This window comes from Manis pentadactyla, chromosome 18, assembly GCF_030020395.1.
Source record: "Manis pentadactyla isolate mManPen7 chromosome 18, mManPen7.hap1, whole genome shotgun sequence".
NCBI classification, from domain to species: Eukaryota; Metazoa; Chordata; class Mammalia; order Pholidota; family Manidae; genus Manis; species Manis pentadactyla.
The window spans coordinates 13100251-13123070 of record NC_080036.1 but is presented as its reverse complement, the minus strand read 5'-3'; the positions used below and the strand labels follow the sequence as shown (position 1 = coordinate 13123070).

General features: G+C 47.5%; 1 protein-coding gene across 1 annotated transcript in view; it reads left to right on the top strand.

Annotated features, from left to right (window-relative positions):
• Window positions 1-4995, top strand: part of PCSK6 (proprotein convertase subtilisin/kexin type 6) — a 201321-nt gene extending 196326 nt beyond the window's left edge. The window contains exons 20-21 of the mRNA XM_036878645.2: window positions 2165-2277; window positions 3634-4995. Of these exons, the coding sequence (XP_036734540.2) occupies window positions 2165-2277; window positions 3634-3731 (211 nt within the window). The 3' untranslated portion in view covers window positions 3732-4995. The remainder of the gene's footprint in view (window positions 1-2164; window positions 2278-3633) is intronic.
• The last annotated feature ends 17825 nt before the right edge of the window (window positions 4996-22820 follow it).

Here is a 22820-nt window from a genome sequence, read left to right as displayed (position 1 = left end):
GAAGTGTAACAAGATGTCTGCCCTCTGACTCTCACCCGGATCAGCCTCGAGACAGCAGGCCAGAGGGCAAGGCCCCTGCAGGGGAGCAGGGAGAGAGCCGTGCAGTGGGCACGCCATCTTTCCTGAGTTGGGCAGGGCACAGTTGCCCTCGGGTTTTGGGGGTGAAGCAGGTTCCATAGGAGGTGGTGTAACCAGAGGCCTCTTGAAAGCCCCTACCCGCAAGGACCACCTGCTGGGCACACCAGCTCTGGCAGAAAGGAGGCAGGAGGGTCTTTCAGAGAAGCAGGGTCCTCAGGGCAGTTGGGGGCTGGCTCCCACCATCGCTGGGAGCAGCTTGGTGCTGGAGTCTTCGCCTGAGCAGGGCCTCCAGACCTAAGCCCCAGCCAGCCAGGACCTTGACGGGGGCCTTGTGGGACCCTGAGCAGAGGACCAGTCTGAGCCTGCCCAGACCTCTCCCTGCAGAGCTGGGAGTGGTGCTTTAACCAGTGCATTTGTAGTCATCTGTCATACAGCCATAGAAAAGGAAAGGACATGTCTGCAGCCCCCCCGGGATGGGCAGGGAGACCCCAGGGCTTGGTGAGGTTATGTGTGGAGAAGATTCGCTGTGTGCAGCTGGTTCTCAACTACAGCACACTCCCCTCACTGTCATAGCTGAAGCAACCCTCAGCATGGCCTGGGAGCGCTGGCCCTGGGCCTCCCAGAAGAATGACCTCCCATTAACCAGTTCAGCTCGTCCTGAGCCCCCGTCTCACCGATAGGCATCTGTAAGAGAAGCCCGGAGCCAGGGGTCTTGGGGAAGTCACCCCCTGTGCTGAGGCACCATGGGCCCATGGCTGGGCCCTAGGGACTTCCCAAAAGTGTGTAGGGACAGGTTGCTGCATGGTAGGCCCGGCCTCCAGGTGAATGAAGATTGGGGTCCAGGCTCTTACTGCGGGAGGAGGAGGTCAGAGGAGGCTCCTGGATGCAGGTTTGCCCATGGAATTGACACACTGATAAGTAAAAGCCACTGACCTGAACTCCAGTGTGGGGGCATCCTCAGCTGCACCAGGATAACAAGACCACCTCTCATCCAGGCTGAGGGCATGTGGCACCCAGCACACTGGCAGGTGGGACTGGACCCCAGCAGAGGGCCGCTTGGAAGAGGCCTGCAGGAGCCCTGTGGTGGGCATGTAGTCACTGACCAGGCAGGAAGCTTCTGTCCTAAGCAAAGAGCTGCTACACAGGGCAGGCCCAGGCACTGGCCGAGCTAGGCTCCTGCCTGGATACCCTGCCCACACACCTGAGCTCCACCTCTGGGGCCTTTCTGCCCATAGTTGGCAGCAGTGGGGAAAGTAGGTGGCAGACGTGAGCGCTGTGGAGGCCCAGGCACCAGAAGCTGGTTCGGGAAAGGCAGCAGGTGCAGGCCCAGATCCACACCAGGCCCAGAGTGGGAGGGGTGCAGATCCGAGGCCCAGGGCAGGAAGGCAAGCTGCTTCTGTACAGGGCCCCACGGCAAGTTGTCTGGGCTTTGCAGGCCTTACGACGTCTGCTGGAGCTGCTCAACTCTGTCACTGCCAAGCACCACAGTTGATGCATAGATGAGCAAGTGACTGTGTTCCAGTAAAACTGCAGATGTGGCCTGCGGCCTGCTGTGCGCCAGCCCTCCTGTGAGGTCATGGTGCTCCACATCAGAGAGCCCTGGGTGCCATCTCCGGGGCAGGCATTGGAAGAGTCCTGGGGGAAGGAGGGCATCAGCACAAAGGAAGCTCAGCCTGGTGGGCAGTGGTGTCCCCAGGCCACCTGGGACTGGGTTTCTTGCATCTCTGGGTGGAACCTGGCCCTGAGTCCAAGCCTGTAGCCATTGTAGCTGGGCAGCTGCCCAAGGGTGCGGGTGTTGGCACTGCTCAGGGAGCCATGTGTGGGGGTGCAACACGGTGCCCCAGAGGGCACCCATGTAAGTCACGGGGGTTCTCGGATATCCAGGCTGCTCCTGTGCCCCAGGCTTACTCCTGCCATCTCCACTGGCCAAAACCGTTTTTGCCCTCCTGGGGCAACAGTGCAGTCAGATAGGAGGAACGGCATACAGACACTGGGCCAGGGTTTGGGCCCTCTTGGCTGACACAGCTGCAGCTGGGGACAGGATGTAGGCAGGCGAACAGCAATGGGAACCTCTGTTCTCCTACAGGTGTGATGAGAGCTGCCTGAGCTGTGAAGGCTCCAGCAGGAATTGTAACAGGTGTAAGCCGGGCTTCATGCAGCTGGGGACCTCGTGCATCACCAACCACACGTGCAGTAACGGTGAGCACCATGGGGATGAGCCCCCTGGGCTACCCTCGCTGCTGCCCTTGGACAAGCTCTGCCCACTGGCTTCTGGCCAAAAGAGAAAGAAGAAAATGCAGGAATGCAACTCCTCTGAACAGGCGTACTGAGCCATTTGGAGGCTTCTCTGGTCTTCCCTTGCCTTTAGGCCTTCTACATTGACCAAAGAGGCAGCCCAGCCACCGACCCAGCTACTGCGGGACAGTTTATTGAGTTACTCTTAAAAATTGTTTTATTCTTGTACCAGTCCCACTCTCACGCCCTAGGTGGCTTTGATGTGGTGACTTCTCTTAGGTGAGGCCCAACTTTGGGAATCGAAGCTGGGAAGACTGAAGGGTCTCAGCTTCAGGGAGCCCACAGTCAAGGCCCATGTGTCCTGCAGGGAAGACCATCTGGGCCTCATGAGAGCTTTGGTTCTCTAGGCTGATTGGTAGACCAGGACGGGCCGTGAAAACAGGAACTCAGGAGACCAAAGACCAGTTTGGGGTTCCTGGGCAGCAGGAAGGGTTGGCAGGGGGCTCTGGGAGAGACGTGCTATGGCAGGGCAGGAGCCTGGGCCCAACTCTGGGCACCTCAAACTGGCATGTAGGAGAGGACAGCTACCAGCTACATGGTGACCCTGGGTGCAGAGCTGTCACTGGCCCTGCCCTGGCAGAGCACAAAGCCTGCAGAAACTCCTAAACATGCCCTGTGAACCTGAAGGTGGCTGCCTGGCCTTGGTGTTCAGTTATTTTTTGGTTTGCAGCATTGTGTGTTGTCAGGCTAGGAAGCTCTGTCTCTGCGAAGTCACCTCCTGAGGTTATGTATCCAGCCCAGAAAGGGAGGGTGTCACAGGAGGCTCTCCCAGGTCCCACGGGGGCAACGCATCCTCAAAAGCTAGCAGTCGAGCCCGAGCCATCGCTCTTCCCACCCCTCCGCTTTTCCATTAGCCGAGACAACTCTCTCCCTCCCAGCACATCTGGCTTGGGGTGCCCCTGGACAAAGGCAGTAGTCCGTATTCCTGCCCCATCCGGGCCTGCCCTCCTCCTTCTCCCAGAGGTACCCTCCTAAGTTTCCTGCCAGCTCAGCTCTCTGAGAAGACAGGTGCATGAATACCGAGGCCCGCTCCATCCTCCAGGCCCTCCCCTGAGTCCTCCCTTCTCCTCTGTGTTCAGTGCCAGCCCCTGCATGCCGGGTGCCACCTGTGCCACACCAGGCTCTCCACATGTCCTGGGGACTGAGGGCATCCCTGGCCCAGCCCACCCCTGGGGCCCAGCAAGATGGTAGGACTGGAACAATCTTAGCAGGCCCGAAGTCTGATGTGTCTCTCCTCTCTCTTTCCCGCCGGGGCCCCAGCGGACGAGACCTTCTGTGACATGGTCAAGTCCAACCGGCTCTGCGAACGGAAGCTCTTCATTCAGTTCTGCTGCCGCACATGTCTCCTGGCAGGGTAGGGGCGCCCAGCCCCCCGCAGAGGGCAGGGCCCCTCCTGTCCGTCTGTCCATCCGCCTTTCTCTGGACTGCCGGCCAAAGCCTGTTTTAGGGGCGGCGCCTGCAGCTGACAGCTTTACCTCCCCAGGAGCAGGGCCTCCCTCGGCATCTCCGGGCACCCGGACCAGGTGGGTGGTGGGCCTTAAGGAGGTGTTCCTAAAGCAGTGAAGCCTCTCAAAGTCTGCTCGCTGGCTACGTTCTTCTGGCAAACTCAAAATAGGGACACGGTGAATCCCGGGAATCCACATCTCCAGCTTTGGAGCCGCTTCTGGGACCATACGTTTACCGATTCTTCAAGACCAAAGCAGAAAGGCAGATGCTTGGCGTGACACGTGACTCTTCTCCCCGCAGTAAACCTCACCCGTGGGACCAGCCCACAGAACCCTGGCAGCCTCCCGCGTGATGGAGGGCTGAGCGGTGCAGCTGCTCTTCCGCCTGCCACAGAGCAGCCCTGGGACAGTGTAGTCAGACTGTAAATACAATAGGTGTTTGGGCATGAAAGTTATGCCCACTGGGGGTGGAGCATCTACTTCTGCATTGTCAGCTACTTTTGAAAGGGCAGCGATCGCTTAGAAAGTCGACTTCCAAACCCGGATTGGAAGGGCCTCCCTCCCTCTGCAGCAAGCTGAGCGCCCTTGTCACCACGTTCTGCCTGTGTCCTTAGGAGGCGTCCCGAGGCCCAGCCAAAGTGTGCCCCACGGTCAAGCAATTCCTGTGAACCAAAATGTCAGCCCAGGCCATGACTTGTTAATGACCTGTCACTTCCCGTTTCGTGGAACCGCTTTCGCACCACACTCGGCCTCTGCTCTTCAAGGGGCTTGTCCTGGGCGGATGCGCCTGCGTCTGTGTACTCTGAGCCTAAGGACACGGTGGGATTTATTTCTGCCAAACCTGTGTAGGCATTTTATAAGCTATGTGTTCTAATTCTTACCGATGTTAATTATTTTGACAAATATTTCATATATTTTCATTGAAATGCACAGATCTGCTTGATCAGTTAGTTCCCTTTAATAGGGGGTAACATTTGCCTTAAATTTTTTCGAGCGTGTTCTTCTCCATTTTGTCCTGCTCCCCCCTCTTTGACGGCACTGCATTTGCCTAGTCCCCACGTGCTGGGCAGAACCCAGCTGTTGTTTATTGAATCCACACCTCCAAAAAAGAAATCCACAAAGGAGAGTCATTGTTAACCCTAAATTAATAAAAAAAAAGTTAACATCTCATGGCTAAGGAGCCTGTATTTCTTTCTAAGGCACAACAATTAAACACGGGTGCTGACCGGTGTGTGAAATGGCTTTCGTTGTGATTTCAGAACCTGTCTGATGCCATTTCATGGAAGGTTTTCTCTGAGTTTTAGTGAATGTTAGTGCAATGAAGTCATGGGGGAAATCCCAAAGTTCCAGCCGCAAGGTATCCTTTGACAAACAGACCCTCTTCAGGCCGCAAAGCCTGCCTGGGTGGAGGAGCTGGATATAAAGCCTCCCGTCTGTCAAGAGGAATCCAAGACTGCAAGCCTCTTCGCCTGTGCCTGCCCAGCGTGCTTTAACTAGGCCACAGCTTATCTTTTGCACAGTGACTGAAATCCCTGTACCCACGGGTTCTGTGCTACATGGGATTTTTACCATGGCCTCCCTGTGAGGTCAGAAACTTGGACTTGCTCGGAATACTCTGGCTGCAAATAAAATAAATGCACCAACTAGAACTCAGGAAAAAACAAACATGGGGGAGGGACATTGTTTGGGAGTCCAGGGATTGATTCAGAGTTTAAGATACAGGTGGGCTAGGGCTTGGGGACCCTGGGACCAGCATCAAGTGTCACCTGGATGCTTGTTCATTGCAGCAGTGCTCTCCCATCTCTCCAGCTGATGGGACAAATGACAAGACCACCACCATCTCCCAAGTGACACTGTTGCAAGATGAATCCCCCAGACAGGCTTTCCGAATGTGCTTCTTGGCCCTGGTCAGCCTGCTTTGCGTTGGCGTCCACCGGTCCCGTCAGGTGTGGCTTGTGCAGCAGAACATGGCTGCCAGGAGCTTTCCAGAGGCCATGTGGCCGGAGGAGGGGAGCAACATGCAGCTATCAGAAAGTGGGGGTTGGCCACGCAACCTGATGGCTGCCCACCACCAGTGTGAGTTGACCAGAGTTGTCAGTGAGGCAGTGAAGGAGCGAGCGTGTTTGGGAGACAGCAGCCAGGACTGCACAGCATATTGATAAGGGATCAGCCTCCCCTTCGAGAGTGACATTGCCTTAAATCCAGCAATTGCTAAGTCCCTGCGGGCAGGGCCCCTAGACTTTAGCCCCTAGAGCTCTTGGCCACTGAGAGCTTACTCTCCAACATGTTTGGTATATTGGAAGAGAATCAGAAACAAGCTTCTTAGTCCCTGTAACATCTCTGACACCAAATGCAATGGTGTATTTCCTCCCTACGTATATGTATAGCAGTAACAATACTACACATAGCAGTAATGGTAGTACAGCTCAATTCAGGTACCCGGACCTGATTCCAATGTGTGTAAATATGTGGGAGGGTTCTTCCCACACATACTGACACCAAGCAATTTTCGAGCACCAGCACAATGTTGGAGAACTCAACTCAATTCTGATGCTATCTGCCCAGAGACGGCACCAGATTCCCAGGTTAAGGGCTCCATCCTACAAGACTGCCTTCTACCCACCAGCGCCGGTCGCAAACGCCAGGCAGATCCCTGTGCTTCTGACCTACCGGCTACAGATTGGAGGCTTCCATAGCTTCCCCTTTAAGGTCAATTATTTCGCTAAAACAGCTCACAGAACTCAGGAAAACACTTACGTTTACCAGTTTAATAAAGGATACTGTAAAGGATTCAAGTTAAGAGCCAGATAAAGAGAGACAAAGGGCAAGGTCCCAAATAAAGGAGCTTCTGTCCTCATGGAGGTGGGGCCTGGCTCGGTGGCACGTGGAGGCGTCTGGTTCCCCAAGCTTAGAAGCTCTCTCTGGCCATGAGGCAGGATCCACCCGGGCAGAGCAGAGCAGGGAGCGCATGAGCTCTTCTCACAGGTTTGTGAGGGCTTTTGCGTAGTCATGACTGACCAAATTATTGGCCATTGGCTGATTCTGCCTCCACTCCCCACCCTTGGGTGGGGGTCTAAAAGTCTCTCATTAGTATGACAAAACACCTGTTTCACTTTAAGACTGCAGTGTTTTCAGGGACTGTGGATGAAGACTATAGATGACCAAAAACGTATTTCTTATAACTCATATATCACAGTTCCGAAGGACACCAACTCCAGGAAGCCACCAGGCAGCCTCAGGGTGCATGTACCCACCTTGCAGGGGCTGTCAGCCAGTCCTGGGGCTGAGTGTGGTGGGGAGTTGGAAAGCTGTTCATGAAGTTCTCAGGAGTAAGTACTACCTCATTAAAAGGGACTGGCCACACAAAATGCCTGCTTGCAAATGGCCCAACCTTAGGTTATCTGGCCTGGGTGAGGCAGGACATGTTTGTGGGTTTTGTTTCTCATGATAGTTACGTAGCCTCTTCTCTGCGTCCGTTGTTCATGGGCTGAGCTCACAGAGGTGAAGTGACTCGCCTTGGGCCACATCCTGGCAGGTGTGCCCCATCCCCGTCCCCAGGGAGGGAGGCTAGCTCTCCGTAGGAGAAGGAGTCACTTCTGCAGCCGGCCAAACACAGCCATGGTGCAGTTGTTTGAAACTGATTTCATTTCCAGGGGTGACGTTTGAAACTGATTTCATTTCCAGGGGTGACATTTTTCTGACCTTGTCCCCATATTCTTTGGCACCGCACAGTAGCCCCCTGGGTGCACATCCCCCTCCCTCCCAGGCCACCGCTCACTTTATGCCTTGGAACTCTTCCAAGGGCTGGCGAGAATTACACTTTTTACAGAAGACACACCTATCATGTGAGGGAGGGTGGACAGAGCTTTGAGAAAACAAATGTGGCCAGCAGCAGAGTGCCCTTGAGTTTGGGGAGACTGCCGTGCATTGCACTGGATCAGTGATGATTTGGCTGGAGAGGGCCCTGAGCTGGAAGGCTTGGGCTGTGCTGAGGCCCCAGGGAGCGGGCAAGGGGGAGGAATTTAGATCAGAGGATGGAAAGGGAAAGCGGTTAAGTGAATTGCAAAGAAGGGCGTTTTAATAACAACAGGCAGTGGTGAGGGAAACCGAGACCGTTCTTCATACCCTAAGGTTGCGCCCCGCCAGCTGGGAGCTCACAGGGCGCTAGCAGTCCTGAGAAAGGAGTTTGCATCCTGTCCCAGCCTCCTCTGATGCTTTCCTTCCTTAAACTCAGGACCTCATCCTTCCTCTGGTTGTCTAAGGCCTTTCCTGACACCCTGGGCCTGGTGGCTGGCCCATGCACAGAACAGCACCCCTGTGGGGCTGCAGCACTGAGTGCCCACCTCCAGTCTTGGGGTTCAGTTCCCACCACTCAAAGCTTCCTGTCCCCAACACTACATATTGGCCACACTAGCGATGAGCGGGTGCATCCTAGGCTCCCTGTTGAGCAAGTAGGAACCAAAGTGCCCAGAGCAGAGAACATCTCATTGCCAAAAAAACGGGTTTGGGACCTGCAGGTGATTCTTGTCTGTCAGGGGACATGTGGCGCCATCTGGAGACATTTTTGGTTGTGATAATTGGAAGGATGTACTGACATCTAGTGGATAAAGCAGGGATGCTGCCAAACATCCTGAAATGCATAGAACAGCCTCTCAACAAAGAATTATCCAGCCCAAGAATGTCAACAGTGCTGAGGTTGAGAAACCCTAGCCAAAATAATTTAAAAGATAGTCTGTTCTCGACTTCACAGAGACACCCGAAAATGAAAAACCTGCCTATAGTTTATGTCCCTGTTCGTGTGCTGGACAAAGGAAACCCGGATAACTTTCCATTTTTAAAGTAAAGTAAAAAGCCCACCACATACCCCCTGCTTTATTTATTTATTTAATTTTTTTGTTGTTGTAATAAAATATTTTAATATATAAATGCTTGGCATGACTACACAAGGAAACAAAATTGTCCCACATATTTTTTTTTGGTATTATTAATATACAATTACATGAACAACATTGTGGTTACTAGATTCCCCCCATTATCAAGTCCCCATCACGTACCTCATTATAGTCACAGTCCATCAGCATACTAAGATGCTATAGAGTCACTACTTGTCTTCTCTGTGCTATACTACCTTCCCTGCGTCCCCCCTACATTATGTGTGCTAATCTTAATGTCCCTTATTCCCCTTCTGCCTCCCTTCCCACCCTACCACCCACCCCCAATCCCTTTCCCTTTGGCAACTGTTAGTCCATTCTTGGGTTCTGTGAGTCGGCTGCTATTTTGTTCCTTCAGTTTTCCTTTGTTCTTATACTCCACAGATGAGTGAAATCATTTGGTACTTGTCTTTCTCCGCCTGGCTTATTTCACTGAGCATAATACCCTCTAGCTCCATCCATGTTGTTACAAATGGTAGGATTTGTTTCCTTCTTATGGCTGAATAATATTCCATTGTGTATATGTACCACCTCTTCTTTATCCATTCATCTACTGATGGACACTTAGGTTGCTTCCATCTCTTGGCTATTGTAAATAGTGCTGCAATAAACATAGGGGTGCATCTGTCTTTTTGAAACTGGGATCCTGCATTCTTAGGGTAAATTCCTGGGAGTGGAATTCCTGGGTCCCCCCTGCTTTTTTTAAATCCTGGAAGAGACAGGCCAAGTAAAACAGCTCTCTGGTCTAAGGACTCCACCTGGTGGTCCTCTCTGAAATTAAGTGGTTTGGATGGTTTAACTTTCTTATTTTGAAACAATCACAAAGCCAAATTACAGAAGTCACGAGTACAAAGAAATATTTTCCTGAATATGAGAGTACGTTACTGATATGATACTCTTTCACCCTCCAAACACTTTAAAGAGTATTTCCTAAAAACAAGAACAACCTTCTATATAACCATCAGGATCAGGAAATGAACATTGATATATCACTACTATCTAATCCTCTGACTGGATTCAGGCTTTCCAATTGTCCCAATAACGCCCTTACCAAAAATCCCCGTTTAGATCACACTTTGCACTGAGTCGTCATGTCTCTGTAGTCTTCTTCAGTGTAGAACAGTTCCTCAGTCTTCCCTTGATTTCTATGAACTTGACTCTTTAAAGACTATGGGCCTGTTACTTATAGGCTGTCCCTCAGTGTGGGTTTGTCTGAGTTCCTCATACTGTGATTCAGGCCATGTACCTTTGACAGGAATCTTACAGAAGTGAGGCTGTGCTCTGGTTGCCTTCTAAGTGGTACATGATTTTGATTTGTTCCATAATTGGTGATATTAACTTTTGTCACTTGATTAGGGTTTTTCCCTCCTTGGCTATGAAGTGATGCCTGCTAAAAGATGTTCATTAGCCACACAACCCAGAAGGTTCCAGCCAGTGCAACCGCAAATAATAAAGAACCAGTATAAGAATTGGAATGGAAGAAATAAAACTATCATTATTCCCAAATAGCATGGTTATGTATGGAGAAAACTGAAAAGAACGGTTACACATAAACTGTTAAAATTAAGTGAACTTGGCAAGAGGGTTCGATACAATGCCAGTATCAGTTATACCTCAACTGCAAATAAATTGTATTACAATCTACCAGAAACTAATGAGGATGTTAGGCAGGAAAATAGATATGAGCTGGGTGGAGAGAGAATGAGGCCAGTAAAGCCCCTACAAGGGGCTCAGAGTCAACCAGTTCTCGCTCTTTCAGTGCACCTCTCTCTGAGGTCACCTGCACTTTCTAAGTGCGTAACCTTTCTGCCTTTGCCTTAAAACTTTTTCCCAATCTGTCAGCAGCCTTCTGAGGTTGCCCGCACTCCCCTTTCTCTGAGTATGCACTTTGTCTCTTTAAATAAACCTTAAACCTTTAGGGGCGCCTCTCCTCCCTGAGGTCGCCTGCACTTTTTCTCTCCTTAAGTAGCTTTAAATAAAACTTTTACTCTGTTTCACTACTGTGTCTCTGCCCTTCAATTCTTTGTTGCTGCGGGGACAAGAACCGAGGAAAATAAACAAAGCCCCCTTAACTATGAGAAAATGGGGTCTCTTTTAGCAAAGGGTACTATTTACAAGAGCATCGAAAGTTATCAAATACCTAGAGTAAATATAGTAAAAGATGTATAAGACCTCCACACAAAAACATTAAAACACTAAAAGAAATTGGAGATCCAAATCAACGTAAGGTTACTCCATATTCATGGGCTGGGATACTCAGTATTGTAAAGCTGTTGCAGGAACCGCGGGAACTACGAACAAGGAGTCTGGACACGAGACGTTTGGTGGGAAGCAGTTTCTTAGCACCCACACCGGCTCAGCGGATTCCTACCCAAAGGCTGAGCCCGGAGCGCAGCGGGCAGCACCCTTCACACATTCACTACAGGGTAAAGGGCAGTCAGCCCCCAGGCATGTTGCAGTGGGAGCTGTTAGTGTCCTATAGGGTAGCTACTGTGCTAGTTACTTTTTAATTTATCTCAGTAAAGGGGACCCGGATACTCTATTGTAAACTAATGGACCTACAATGACCAACAAGCTGTTCCAGATCACTGGGTCTCGGTGGTGGTGGGGACATTGTAACATTGCTTTAAACTCAAGCACCCTGGTATTTCTCTGAGTTCTTAAAGCCTTAAAGAAACACTGTTCCTTTTCTTGGCTTGGCTTCCTACCACAAAGCTACAAATTCCCTCCATGTTCACCTACAGATCCAATACAGTATAAATCAAATCATGGGTTCTTTTTAGATACAAGGAGTAGCTAAGATTTATATTAAAATACAAAGGGCAAGACAATCTTGAAAAGAAAAGGGAGCCCTTTCTTGAGGCAAATATCAAGGTTTTCAATAAATGTCAGGATTTTCAATAAATGTCAGTATTTTATTATGTAAGACTAGCCAATTAAGCCCATGGAACAGAATAGATAGTCCAGGGGCAGAACTCCTTGGTTTTTTTGGACACTTGATTATTGAAAAGGCGGCAGTGCAGAGCAGTGCAGAAAGGATGGCCTTTTGAATGAATTGTACGGGGTCAACTGAATATCCATATGGGGGAAAATATATCTTGATCCCTACCTCTGACTGTACACAGAAGTCCTCCAGGAAGATTGCAAATCTAAACATGAAAGGTGAAACAAACTTTTAGAAGAAAACATCCATGATTCAGGAGTAGGCAAAGATTTCTTAAAGAGGACTTAAACAAATATTAACCACATAGGGAAAAGTTAATACATCAGACTATTTGAAAAGTGAGAGCTTCTGTTCATCAGAAAGCACAATGAAGAGAGCGGAAAGGCAAGCAACAAAGAGAGAAAATGCTATTCAACAGCAGGATGGATAAATTGTGGGATATTCACACAATGAAATTTTATATAAAAATGAGAAAAATGAACTATAGCTACAGTTAAACATAATGTTAAGCCAGAGATACATAAGGTTCAATTCATTTGCATAAATATAAAACTAGGCAAAACCAATGTGTGCAAGATGTTACCGGGGCAAGTGTGTGACGGGAAGAGACAAAAGGGGGCTTCTGGAACATGGCACTGTCCTGTTCCTGACTGGTCTGGATGCCACTTGCTTGGGCGTGGTTAGTCTGCATTCTGCAGTATGCGTATGGTACAAAAAGAATCAATTACAGGCAGATTGTAGAACTAAATGTGAAAGGTAAAACCACAAAGCTTCTAATAGATATTGAAAAACAAAATTCAATAGAGTAAATTTAAAGATCTAATTGGTTTTATTAAGCAATTCATGAATGTGACAGCATTCCATCTAGATTTCATCTAGCAGACAATGTGGGCTGTAGCCTGTTGGTGGGACTTACCTTTGACCTTTGAAGAAGTCAGCAGAGCCTGGGAGGAGTGCCTTGTGTGCTCTAAGAGGGACTTACACCGAGTCCCGCAGCAACATGGGACAAAGTAAAGGGGCCAATACCCCTTGTCAGGTGGCAGATAGACTATATAGGGCCTCTGCCCACATCAGAAGGGTATCAATATGCCATGACTTGTGTGGATGCAGCTATTGGACTGTTGGTTGCTTTTCCTACATGTCGTGCAGATCAGCAAACCACCAAGAGGGGCCTGGAGCATCTCTTTGTAGCCTATGGCTGGCTGCAGGTGATTGAGAGCAATCAAGGGGCCCACTTTACTGGACATACGTTACAGGAATGGGTGCAGCAGTTAGGAATAAAGTGGAAGTGTTGTGTACAATAGAACCCTACCGCAGCAGGCACGATAGAGAGGTACTGCATATTAAGAGATACCTGAAAAATTCTTAAAACAAAGTGAGGTACATGCCAAATACATAGAAAACAGTAGTGCCTGAAGATGGTTCTGTGGAATAAGCAGAACTGGTAACTGAAGGTGTGTGTGGACTGCAGCTCCAAATAGGATAGGTGAATTCTCATTTTCTGGCTCCCTGAAGGTCCCACCTGAACATAAAACATTAAAATAGAACAAACACTTGAACTAGGTCATATTTAATTCTGCATGCTCATGTAAGTCAACAAAATATTCTATGTATCATTTAAGTTGTCAATTTCTTTTTATCTTGATTTTTAATTTCTAAAAGTCTTCCTAAACACAAAATAGAGATTGGACGACAGTATATGAAAGGCTGCAGAGATGAAATGATCTCATTTCATCCACTGTGAAAATTAAGGTCCAAACAAGTCCTTCATAGCGGAAAGTATCCAAACCAGCTGTCTTCACTTTGTAGTCAAGAGCTTCTGGAAAAATGAGTGCTGCAGGACTCCTAATCACCCAAATATTCCCAATCTGTTTCAATAAATAGCATTACATTTTATGGGAATTCCTCAGAGTAACAGAGAAAGACATGCTGACTGAATATGCACCTGCCCATAACCCAGATAGGATGGTCTCAAGCCATCTTGAAGGTGTTGGAGCCCACGTTTTTCCATTAATATTAATGGAGGACAAACAACATTCCCCTTGCTTTGTACTCATCACTTGTTCTCTCCATTAATATGGATGACCCACAAGTGAGTCTGCAGTGTGTGCCTCATCAGAGCTTCAGCTGAATAGGTATTTTGGGGTCTTATTAATGTCATGGGCTTCTGGGAAAGAACTGCTCAAAACCTCTGAGCCTGGTTTCACATTTACAATTAAATTATAATGTAACCTTGAACAAGTTAAGCTTCTCATGAAGGAAGGATGCTGATACTTGCTATCCCTACCTTGAGGCGTTCTTGTAAAGCATCAAATAGAAGTGTATATGCTGCATGTATTTTCAATGGAACTGTATACACTTAAAAAGAACTCTGTAGAATGCATGATAAAAATCTTGATGATTTGTGTCCTTCACCTAACTCCCAACTCTGCCACTAAAACTACTTGAACAAAAACTCATATATTAGGATAGATATCTGAGAACTCCAAATAATGTTTCTTTCAGAACCTGTACCAACCATTTCCCTTCCTCTTCTCATCAGTCCTCAATTCAGAACCCCTGAAGATTTGTTTGCTAGTTCATGCACGTATTTGTTTACTCAGTCAAAAATTATATTGACTCCTCACCAGATTTCAAGCCCTGTTCTTCAGTATGTTTTATAGGTATGTTCAAGGAATATAGAGTGAACAACACGGATGAATATCTCCTCCATATGGAGGGTGGGAGAGGCAAAACTAAGCAACTGAGCAAACATGTAAGTATAAATAGAAATTAAAATTAAATAAATGGACAAAATAAAATAACTAGTGCACCAAGTAAGTGCTAGAAAGAACTAGAAAGCAGAGGAGGGAGATGGAGATTGTTGGGTGGTGGGAAGAAGTTGCAGTTTGAAATTAAGTGATCAAGGTTTTATGGGAAAGATGAAATTAAAGAAGGAACAGAAAGTAGGTGTGGAACAGAGCAAGGTGCCTATCTAGGGAATGAACGTTTCAAGCAGAGGGGACAGTCAGATGGGGTACACTGAGAGGCAAGAGTGGGCCTGGACAATCAAGGAACAGAAAGGATGCCAGTGTGTGGAGGGCAGAGCCAGCAAAATGGAGAGAAGGAAGTGACATCAGAAAGGAAGTGAAGCCCAGGTTGCTAGCGCTGTGGAGGCATTTGGGTTTTTGCACTGAGAAAGCCATCAAAGAGATTTGAGTGATATTATCTGACTTACATTTTAACAGGCTCTCTCTGGATGTCATGTTGATTATAGGTAGAAGAGTAAAGACAAGATCACAGCGACCAACAGTTGACTCAAAGGAGTGACTTATTCAAAGATGTGCCTTCTAGTCAGTGAAGATGTGGAGCAGGGACTGGAAAACAATGGCTCACAGATCAGACAGGGTTCTCCGCCTGTTTCTGTATGACCTGTAAGGTGATAGCGGTGCTTATATTTTGGAAGGCTGTTAAAGGAGGAGGAATAGGCAAAGAAGATACAGAAACTGTATATGGCCTACAAAATCTAAAATACTTAAAGGCTAGAGAATGTTTCTCAACACCCGGTATAAAGCATCAGGCTGGTTGTAGGGCCTCAACAAATTTAGAAGGAGGAATACATGAATAAATCAGTTGCTAAAAATATTATCAAGTAATAAATGTCAAAAAACATTCAGAGCTCTACCCCGAAGCTTCACAAACAATGCCGTTTCCACTGAGCTATTGAAAAATTTCACCCAATTTTCAAAACAATGAACCAGAAGGCATTTTCTCACATAAGCAATGTCATAAATAACTGTCAGGTAAGTTGAAATAGAAACATATAAAATAATAACAAAAACCATTTGTATAGATCTTTAAAATTGATAAAGCATTCTCGTGTTCATTTTCTGACTTCATCGTTGAATCAGCTCCATGAGATAAGGTACTATTTTCCACTAGAAATTACCACATCCTTAATGCTTAGTGATTTTTCAGGAAAAGTTGAAAGTTACATCTGTTAGTACCAAGAATGAGTTTTTTTAGTGGAAATGCTGGAGCTAAAATCAACAGGGCAGAAGGCAGAGTGGGAAAACATATTTGCACTCTGTTCTTCCTGAAACCATATTTAAATTAAAGATAGATATGCTAATGTTAATAAACCAATAAAAGCCAAGAGATTGTGGACATCTTTGACCACTGATAATTTTCAAAACATTTCTAGATGGCAAAAAGGGAAATGGAGGAGTGGTGGATAAAATCATCGAGAAGAGGCCACACGAAGGGACTGTGCACAGGCAGTCGGCTTCTGCTGAGCCCTGGTTAAAGTAAAGGGTGGAGAGAGAATAGGGCTGGGAACAGAGGCAGAGGTTTTTTAGGGAAAGAAGCTTATTTAAGGACCTCATGGCTCACTCAGTCTGCCCTCATATTAACTCTGTGTGGATTACAATGGGTTGCTGGTGAGCAAGACAAGGAAACGCAGAGAGAATTCAACCTCAGGCTGTCAGCTGTGGTTTCCTGTCACTACTACAGATGCCATTCAGTGTTGCCCACTCTGTGGATTCATCTGACATAACTGGAGACTGGTGCCTCATGATTTGTCAAATAAGAAGTAATCTTATCTGGCAACTATAATATTGTCATTACTAAAATATTTGTATTAACTGTTAAATAAATTATTTTTCAAAAAATATTTTGCCTTTTGCCTGGACCAGATGGTTTCACTGCTGAATTTTATCAAACATTTAGTGAAAACCTAATACCTATCCTCCTTAAAATTTTCCAAAAAGTAGGAGATGAGGGAACACTTCCAAACTCATACTATGAGGCCAACATCACTCTAATACCAAAACTAGGCAAAGTTACCACAAAAAAAAAAAATTACAGACCAGTATCCATGGTGAACATAGATGATAAAATACTCAACAAAATAGTAGCAAACCAAACTCAAAAATACACCAAAAGACCATCCATCATAATAAGTGGGATTTATCCCAGGGATGCAAGGATGGTACAACATTTGAAAATCCATCAACCCCATCCACTACAACAAAAAGGACAAAAACCACATGATCATCTCCATAGATGCTGAAAAAGCATTCGACAAAATTCAACATCCATTCATGATAAAAACTCTCAACAAAATGGGTATAGAGGGCAAGTACCTCAACATAATAAAGGCCATATATGACAAACCTACAGCCAACATTATAGTTAACAGCGAGAACCTGAAATCTTTTCCTCTAAGATCAGGAACAAGATATGGATGCCCACTCTCCCCACTGCTATTCAACATAGTTCTGGAGGTCTTAGCCATGGCAATAAGACAAAACAAAGAAATACAAGGCACCCAGATTGGCAAAGAAGAAGTCAAACTGTCCGTTTGCAGATGACATGATATTGTACATAAAAAACCCTGAAGAATCCACTCCAAAACTACTAGAACTAATATCTGAATTCAACAAAGTTTCAGGATACAAAATTAATACACAGAAATCTGTTGCATTCCTATACACTAACGATGAACTAGGAGAAAGAGAAATCAGGAAAACAATTCCATTCACAATTGCATCAAAAAGAATAAAATACCCAGGAATAAACCTAACCAAGGACATGAAAGACCTACACCCTGAAAACTACAAGACACTCTTAAGAGAAATTAAAAAGGACATGCTCTTTCTTGGCTAGGAAGAATTAATATTGTCAAAATGGCCATCCTGCCTAAAGCAATCTACAGATTCAATGCAATCCCTATCAAAATACCAACAGCATTCTTCAATGAACTAGAGCAAATAATTCTAAAATTCATATGGAACCACGAAAGACCCCAAATAGCCAAAGCAATCCTGAGAAGGAAGAATGAAGCAGGGAGAATTATGCCCCCCAACTTCAAGTTCTACTACAAAGCCACAGTAATCAAGACAATTTGGTATTGGCACAAGAACAGACCCATAGACCAGTGGAACAGAATAGAGACTCCAGATATAAACCCAAGCATACATGGTCAATTAATATATGATAAAGGAGCCATGGATATACAATGGGGGAAATGACAGCCTCTTCAACAGCTGGTGCTGGCAAAACTGCACAGCTACATGTAAGAGAATGAAACTGGATTGTTGTCTAACCCCATACACAAAAGTAAACTCAAAATGAATCAAAGATCTGAATGTAAGTCATGAAACCATAAAACTCTTAGAAAAAAATATAGGCAAAAATTTCTTGGACATAAACATGAGCAACTTCTTCATGAACATATCTCCCCAAGCAAGGGAAACAAAAACAAAAATGAACAAGTGGGACAATATAAAATCAAAAAGCTTCTGTACAGCAAAGGACACCATCAGTAGAACAAAAAGACATCCTACAGTATGGGAGAATATATTCATAAATGACATATCCGATAAGGGGTTGACATCCAAATTATATAAAGAGCTCATGCACCTCAACAAACAAAAAGCAAATAATCCAATTAAAAAATGGGCAGAGGAGCTGAACAGACACTTCTCCAAAGAAGAAATTCAGATGGCCAACAGGCACATGAAAAGATTCTCCATATCATTAATCATCATAGAAATGCAAATTAAAACCACAATGAGATATCACCTCGTACCAGTTAGGATGGCCAACATCCAAAAGACAAACAATAACAAATGTTGGAGAGGGTGTGGAGAAAGGGGAACCCTCCTACACTGCTGGTGGGAATGTACACTAGTTCAATCATTGTGGAAAGCCATATGGAGGTTCCTCAAAAAACTCAGAAATACCATTTGACCCAGGAATTCCACTCCTAGGAATTTACCCTAAGAATGCAGGATTCCAGTTTCAAAAAGACATATGCACCCCTATGTTTATTGCAGCACTATTTACAATAGCCAAGAAATGGAAGCAACCTAGTGTGTATCAGTAAATGAATGGATAAAGAAGAGGTGGTACATATACACAATGGAATATTATTCAGCCATAAGAAGAAAACAAATCCTACCATTTGCAACAACATGGATGGAGCTAGAGAGTATTATACTCAGTGAAATAAGCCAAGCAGAGAAAGACAAGTACCAAATGATTTCATTCATCTGTGGAGTATAAGAACAAAGAAAAAACTGAAGGAACAAAACAGCAGCAGACTCACAGAACCCAAGAATGGACTAACAGTTACCAAAGGGAAAAGGACTGGGGAGGATGGGTAGGAAGGGTGGGATAAGGGGGAAAAAGGGGCATTACGATTAGCACACATAATGTATTGGGGGGTGACACGGGAAAGGCAGTATATACAGAGGAAACAAGTAATGATTCTATAGCATCTTACTGCCCTTATGGACCGTGGCTGTAATGGGGTATGTGGGAGGGACTTGATAATAGGGGGAGTCTAGTAACCATAATGTGATTCAAGTAAGTGTACATTAACTATATAAAAAAAAATTTTTTTTTTTGCCTTAAACTGAAGGAACAAAATATCAGCAGACTCATAGACTCCAAGAAGGGACTGACTAGTGATTACCAAAGGGGAGGGGTTGGGGAGGGATGGTGGGGAGGAAGGGAGAAGGGGCTTTTGGGGTATCATGACTGGTGCACGTGGAGTGTATGGGGTCATGGAGAAGACAGTGTAGCTCAGAGAAGACAAATAGGGACTCTGTGGCATCTTACTACACTGATGGACGGTGACTGCAATGGGGTGTGGGGGGAGACTCGATAATAAGGGTGAATATAATAACCACATTGTTTTTCTTATAAAACCTTCATAAGAGTATATATCAATGATACCTTAATAAAAAAATTGTTTTCACTTTTAGATTGTATTAAAACTGAATTATAACCATTAAAAAATATTTTGCCTTGTTAAATTCTATCTCAACACATTTGCTTCTGCCAATCTAGGTTATCTCTGAATAACAACTTGCCGTTTGATACTATGTTGCCTTACAAGGACAATAACAGAATACATTTCAAAAAAGCATGCTGTCCATCTATTCCCCTTGGACAGGGAGAATCAAGAGGTATGTTTCTTCTGGTATATCTTTCTCCAAAGTCCCTTGCATTAGTTCTGAAGCGCCAACACTCATGTGTTTAAACAACTTTTCCTCTTTGGGAAAAAATGATGGAAAATAACATGCCTACACTTTGTTTTTGAATGAGTCTGACATGGGATCGTCATTTTCAGAGTTCCAAAATTTGTACCAGCTTGCTACTTTGTTCAAACAAACAAAATCAAGGGATTGTTCCTTATTGAACTCTTCTGAACTGCTATCAAAGAGTTATGGTTAAATGCCATAACTGTGAACCATTTCTCCTCCTGCAGAGATTAGAAAGGGCTTGTAATACTTCTTCTAACAGATTTTGGGTCTGAGCAAAACCTTTTGTGTCCTACCAACCTCAAAGTGTGTTGGGGATGAAGTCCAAATCTGCTCTGACATACTATAAAAGGAATCTCATGAGCAGATAGCTAAAGTTAACTTTGTAATATATGCATTATGACCAATGTTATTTAAGATAAAATTTTAAATGTATTTTTAATTGATCTACATGATTCTTGATTCTGAAACTCCTGCAAGCCATATGCCTGATAGACAACATCAGCCCCATGAGAGAAACACTCCAGTGAAGTAAACCATAAAAAAAAGATTCAAACTAGGTAAAGCCACATGTTGGCCAGGATTGTTCAAATCTTTGTGTCTGAAGCTTCCAGCTCCTGGGCAATAAATAATACATGTTTCTCTTGTCACGAGCAGCTAAGAGTAAGGCTCCTCTCGTGGGCATAAGAATCTAGTCCAGAGTTGTATGTAGGTGCTGTTGACCTTACAAATAAAACTTGTCAACAGTTTTACTGGCAGATTCAGAATTGCAATCTGGGACAAGCAAGGTCTGGCAAAAGCCACAGGCATGTCTGGAGAACACAGGAGAGGAGGTCCTTTTACAGATAAAGGGCCACTGTCATGGCTGCTCTTTGCTGAGTTGTAACAGTCTTAGCTGGGTGGTGAATGAGATGTGACTTAGCCCAAGGAGGCCAGAGAAACTGGCTTTTAATCCATATGGAATAATCCACTGGTAAACTTCTTTCAGACAGACCACAGTTTATATAGAATATAGTCTTTATACATCTGGATCCTTCAAACTAGATCCAAGAGGAAGTCTGAGCTGCAAGGCTCATGAAAAATGTGGGATGATGCTATGCTGACAAGAGGTGGTCCCTAACTTACAATTTCTGAGGGGCATAAAAAGAACCTGCCAGCTAGGAAGGGATGGGGGGCGCCGCCTCCAGTCGGGTGTGGCCAGCTGTCACCTCTTCAGAAAACGCCCGCCTGGCTGGCAGCCACGCAGAAGGGGCGCCGGGCTCCGGGCCTCGGGCAGAAGCTGGGAAGGCCCCGGGAGGAGGCCGCACCCCGGCACCACCTGGGTGGCTCCGTGCTGGGCTTTGAGCAGGCCCTGGCCTCCGGGACCCCAGGACACAACGCTGACCTCTGCACACCAGGCGCTGAGGGGTCTGCAGAGCCAGCATGAGGGTGGGTTGAGCGCTGATGCACGCGGCCACCACAGCCCTGAACGGGCAGCATGGTGGCCTGTTGGGTGCCAAGCACCTGCAGCCATCCACAGTGCTAGAGATTCCACTGGGGTCAGCCTTTGACCTTTGGCAGGCACCCCCTGCTGGTGGGGGCTTTGCGACTCCTCCTGTGTGACATCACACCTGCCCTAGAGGGGCAGCTCAGGGTGGGCTTGGCCTGAGAGGAGGCCAAAGCAAAGGAGACGCTCTCCTGGTTTCACGCCTTACTCTCGGGTCACAGCTGACTTTGGTCATGAGCGATGTCCCTCGAAAGTTTCACCCCCACGCAGCCGCCATCCCCCGCCCCACCTTCAGTGCCCTCCAGTCCTCCCCACCCGGGATGCTGCCCCTCCTGCTGAGGAGCACCCCGCTTCCCCTGCACCTGCTGACCGCCCTGGCCGCAGGCTGTTCCCCCGGGGTGGTGCGCCTTTCCCAGCTGGCTCTTCCGCCCGGCCCCAGCGGCGCAATGCTGCCCAGCAGCCCGGGTGCTCCCCTCTGGGCGGCCTTCCCTTGATGAACCCGAGGGACGCCCCCATCCACTAAACGTCCTGGCTTAGCTGCTGCCCAAAACCTGGGCACCTGGAAAACAGCGCTGACTGCCAGACAAACAAGAGCTCAGAGGATAAAACGAGGTCAACGGTGCTGGCAGCGCCCCTCGGCCGGCCCCTTCCGTCTCCCCACCTGCCCGGGAGAGCGCAGGCTCCCTGCCCGTGACCACTCACGCCTCAGAGGTCCCTGCTCCCACCACCAGCCTGGCTGCCCTGTGTGCCAGGCCCCTGATCCCGCCCGTCCCTCCACCTTCCCCCAAGCCCAATACTGACCAGGAAACAAGAAACATGGCCCCCAACTCTCCTCCTCCAGTTCCGGTGACGCTCCTCCTGCCCTTAGTCCCAGTCGCGTGGTGGGACTTCCACCGAGAGGGAAGGAGGGCCCCTTTCCCCCGGTCACAGCTGCAGCACCGCCTACCTCTGACCTCCCCACGCGGCCCAGCACCCCCCCCCCCCCTCGCAGCAGCCTTCCTGCCCAAGGTCGGCCCCATCACCCACGTGCGTAGAGTGTCCCCCTCCTTGTTTCTCACCTGCCCCTGTTCCAGCGGTTCCCTCAGTAACTCGGTTCCCCGTGTCCAGGCAGCCACTTGCACTGCAGGCCCTGCCGCCGCGGCCGCCCAGGCACCTGCAGGCTTGCCCTCCCCGCCTACCTCAGATCCTGATAGGGACATGGACACGACGCCCCCATCCCAGGCTGCCATCTTCCCTTCTCCCCCCCAGGACTCCACGGGGAGATCGCTCCCATGTTCCAACCTCGGCTGCAGTGTGGAGCACAGGCACCCTGCAGAGGGACCCGTCTCCGCCAACCCCACTGTACGGATCCCCAGCCACAGCCACACTTATAACAACCCCCGCGGCCCCCAGCCCACCCCTCAGCCCACGGTTTGGCTTCCTGCCAGGCCAACCCAGAATGCCACTCTCCCCAGCGTTCCTGCCCCCTCTGGGTTGCCCTTCATCGCGTCTTCAGTCCACTAGAACTCGGCAGGCAGCACCACTGCAAACTTCAACCCAGCTTTTCATGACGATGCTATGTTCACAACACCGCCTTCCCAGGCTGTCGTTTTCCAGTCTTCCCCCGTCTCC